Genomic DNA, 3,990 nt, shown 5'->3' with positions numbered 1-3,990 from the left:
ACATAAGAAATATTTAAAATGTAAAATTAGAGGGTTAGGGATATTCCTCAGCATTGGAGTTTTCTTAGCATATGCAAGGTCCTGAGTTAATCCCCAGCACCACAGCCGGGGCGGGGTGGGGGGGGGGGTTGTTCAATTAGAAAAATATCAAAGAACACTTAGAGGAAAAAAATAGCAAGAAAACATTTTTAAAAATTACAGATTACCAGCTATATAGTAAATATGCTTTATTAAATTCACCCATTTAAAAATCTCTTGGATATGATTTTAGGTGTCCACAAGTGACATACTTAAATAGATTTAGAAAGCTTAAGAGGAAAGGATAAAAAGAAAATAGGGATTACAGCCAAGTATAATCTAAGAGTTGTAAAAACATCACGTGAAAAAGAGGATAATATTTTTTTACAATCCGTAACACAATTCATACAACTTTATGTACTTAGTGCTAAAATACGTATAAGGTAAAAAACTTTAAAATGCAAAAGGAAATGAACATCAAGTACAGAAGTATAGGAATACTTCTTTGGACATGACATTATAGATGTAAAATAATATATGCCTTATCTATGATAAGCAACTAAGACTTAAAAGTAAAAGTCAAATGATTTTAAAATATTTTTAAGAATGTTCTTTTGCATATTGTGCAAAGGGTGAAAGGACTAAACTACAAAGACTTTCTTCCTGACTGAATGGCAATCATAATCCCACTGCCCAGGGAAGTCTAACAATTAAGTGCATTTCTAGGAAAGACTACCTTCAGAAATGCTGGTTACTGTCTGTATATGCCCTCTTTATCAAGTGCTTTCAAATTCATATCACTTTCAATACTACAATAAATAGGAAGGGATAGTGACACTGAGGTGAGAATAAAATAGAAACTCTTGGAAGCAAAAAAGGAAGATGACTCAAGGAGGGAAATTCCAGTTGCTCTAATAGGATGGCTGGTGGATAAAATGCTCTTTATATACCAATTAAGAACTACCTTTTAGGTTTAGTGTTTCTAATCCCTCCAAGAGTTCCAAAGGTGAAGCCAAACAGCAGCAGCAATAAAGAAACAGAATGAATGTGAAGGGCATGGCTATCGTCTTGGCTGTGATAGTCTGTGCTACGATTACTGAAGGTATATGATACTTTTTGCTTCAGTCTATAAACTCCTTTTGTAATGTTTCAATGTCTTTTCTTTCACTTTTATCCTAAAATACATGGTAAATTTTTACTGAATCTCATATATTAGAAGTTACTTAATAGCTTTGACAGAAAATGTTGGAAATGTTTAAGGCATTAGAGATGACTCTTAAATCTAGAGATGATAAACTTCATGGGATTTTTTTTTTTTTTGCTACAATATCTGACAAGATGCTTGACAAATAGCTTTAAATGTTTGTAAAGAAGACTTTAAGTGGTATTATGTTAACTTCTTGGAAAAATTCTTAAGTATAAAAGCAACAGACAAACAAGCTTCCTTTAATAAAAGTCTTTCATATTCCTATAATAATTATTACTACTACTACTTCTTTTTTGGTGCTGGGGATTGAAGGTAGGGCCTTGTGCATGTGAGGCAAGCACTCTACAAACTGAGCTATATCCCCAGCCCTGTCCTATTATTTTTAATGACTTTTTTACAAATTTCAAAAGAAAATCATCAACATCTTACTTAACTCCTTTACCAATAACATTGGTATCAAGGGCTATTTGACAGATTACTACAAACTACAATCTTTATCTTTTATGAAAACTCTTCTCACATTCACCACCAGGATAATAACTATATGTTGCAATCAGATGTATTACTAATCAATATTCTGATCTGTCCTAGGCTTTCCTATGTTCAAAGGGGGACGTTGTCTTTGTATAGGCCCCGGAGTAAAAGCAGTGAAATTTACAGAAATTGAGAAAGCCTCTGTCATCTACCCAAGTAACAGCTGTAACAAAACTGAAGTGATGTAAGTAATGCACTTTCTGAAGATGACAATGGTGGAGCTTTTTTGTTTTATTTATTTTCCCATGTGAAGTTTAAGACTCACTTTTATCTTCCCTTAACAGTATTACCTTGAAAGCACATAAAGGACAACGATGTCTGAATCCCAGATCAAAGCAAGCAAGCTTTATAATCAAGGTAAATTTCTTGTTACTCCCATGTTAGAATCTATTTTATTCAGGAAAGAGCTTCTGAGAAAAGAAAGCAGAAAGATTCTGCTATAATTTCATGTGAAATATTCTATTAAAGTGGGCCTTGGTTATGATAGCATCCCTTTCCTGATGTATGTTTTTTATGTATTCCCAAGGAAATGAGAATAGTCTAGTAAATAAAGCTCTCATTTTCTCATTACAGCAAGTTGAAAGAAAGAATTTTTTAAAATATCGAAACAAATGAAGTTCTGGAAAAGAGGATTTGAAAATCTAGAACAAGTTTTATTTTGGCTACTGACATATGAATTCTGCAATAGAAAACTGACTTCCTCTTGCCTGTTGCAATACATATTCATGTATGTCAGGTTAGAGAACATTTGAGAAATTTGATTCTTGTGACTATTTTGCTGTGATTGTAAAAACAATTCTATTTCTAAAAGGCAGCTGTATGTACTTGAGCTATATTTCATATTACTAACTCTGGTTATAATTGAGACATTAATTACTGGAGACAAACCCCTGAATCAAAAGCATCCATGTGTGTAATAAAACATTCCTGAAATAATTTTTCATACAACTTACACATTCTTTCCCCATGTAACACATAAGTATCTAGGGAAAAACTTCTTATGTATTATGTATTTCAAGAAATGTACCATAAATAAAATTATGAGCTACAGGAAACTGGCTAGCACACAAATATAATTATTAGCAGCATTGGTCTTTGATTTTTTTTTCAACTTTTTTTCAGAGATGTTTTAAAGCAAAGAGAATATGTGTGTTTAGTGTACATTTGGGTTTTAAATTAGTTATAAAGAACAGCAAAATCTTGGGACATATTTTAGATATAAAATGTTTTTGCCCACCAAAGTAAAATGCTGAAAAATAAATAAATATATGCATATCTGGCAATCATCTTTACTTTCTGTGACTTTATTTCTTAGAAAAATATACATTCATTTCTTTAGTCATGCTTATACTATAAAATTTAGGGATACCTAAAATTGCTTTTCTCTGAAAAGAAACAAAGTCATCTTTCTCTAATAAGCTACCACAACTCTTTTTAAAACTGAAAAAATCATATACTTTCCAGAACACTTGAGATATCTTTAGCAGTTTTACCTTATATTTCAGTAGCACACAGCTATTTATCATCATGAAGAATTGTTTAGAAATACATTCTAATGGGTATCTGTAAAGGGAGGCTATTTGATTTTACTTCGAGTGTGGGTTTTCCTAGACCAAAACCCACTACTCACTTGGGGCAGATTCCTTATTAGGTGAGTATTGGTGAGAGGCTAAAAGGAAGAAGCCAAAGGGAAGAGATCTCCCCTTCAGCCAGAACAAAGACTCAACCAAGCTTGTATACTTTAAACTCCAGCTAGCCCCACAAAAAATATTACCAGTAAGAAAATCATTAAAAGCAGCAGCAGTAGCAAAAGTCATATGGTAGTGTCTCCCTCTAGCATGACTTTGACTAGTCCTTCCTGCCACCTAGCTCCCTTACTTAGGTCGTTGGTTCATTTTCCAAGCCTGATTCTCCAATCTTTCTGTGGTTTCTTCAACAACCAATTAAATTCCTTTTCTCCTTAATCTAGCCAAAATCCTTGACTGATAAAGCCTTCTTTATAGTAATCTCCACATCTGAAAAACGAAATGTTTGTTATAGAATCACAATTAGATATATCTCTATATAGTTATGCAATATGTTTATATTAAATAATTTCTACATAGAAATGAACTTCTATATAAATTCCTTGGAAAGTTTTCAGATCAGAATCTAATCTTTGTCTATGTACAGTGGTTTTTAAAAAATATCGTTAAAAGTTTTAATTTTACTAAGTTAAGGCTGCATGACTC

At 32.5% G+C, this 3,990-nt stretch overlaps 1 protein-coding gene across 1 annotated transcript; it reads left to right on the top strand.

The window, feature by feature from the left end:
- Positions 1–963: 963 nt before the first annotated feature.
- Positions 964–3,042, top strand: Cxcl11 (C-X-C motif chemokine ligand 11). Its single transcript, XM_046458894.2, has 4 exons — positions 964–1,120; positions 1,817–1,943; positions 2,044–2,116; positions 2,333–3,042. Exons 1-4 carry the CDS (start codon positions 1,060–1,062, stop codon positions 2,372–2,374), a joined length of 303 nt encoding a protein of 100 aa, XP_046314850.1. The 5' UTR covers positions 964–1,059; the 3' UTR covers positions 2,375–3,042.
- The last annotated feature ends 948 nt before the right edge of the window (positions 3,043–3,990 follow it).

Source organism: Marmota monax, unplaced genomic scaffold, assembly GCF_021218885.2.
Source record: "Marmota monax isolate L192 unplaced genomic scaffold, Marmota_monax_Labrador192_F-V1.1 WCK01_AAM20220418_F8-fsc00112, whole genome shotgun sequence".
NCBI classification, from domain to species: domain Eukaryota; kingdom Metazoa; phylum Chordata; class Mammalia; order Rodentia; family Sciuridae; genus Marmota; species Marmota monax.
Note: the sequence above shows the minus strand (reverse complement) of the source record. Positions and strands in the feature narration are given on the sequence as shown.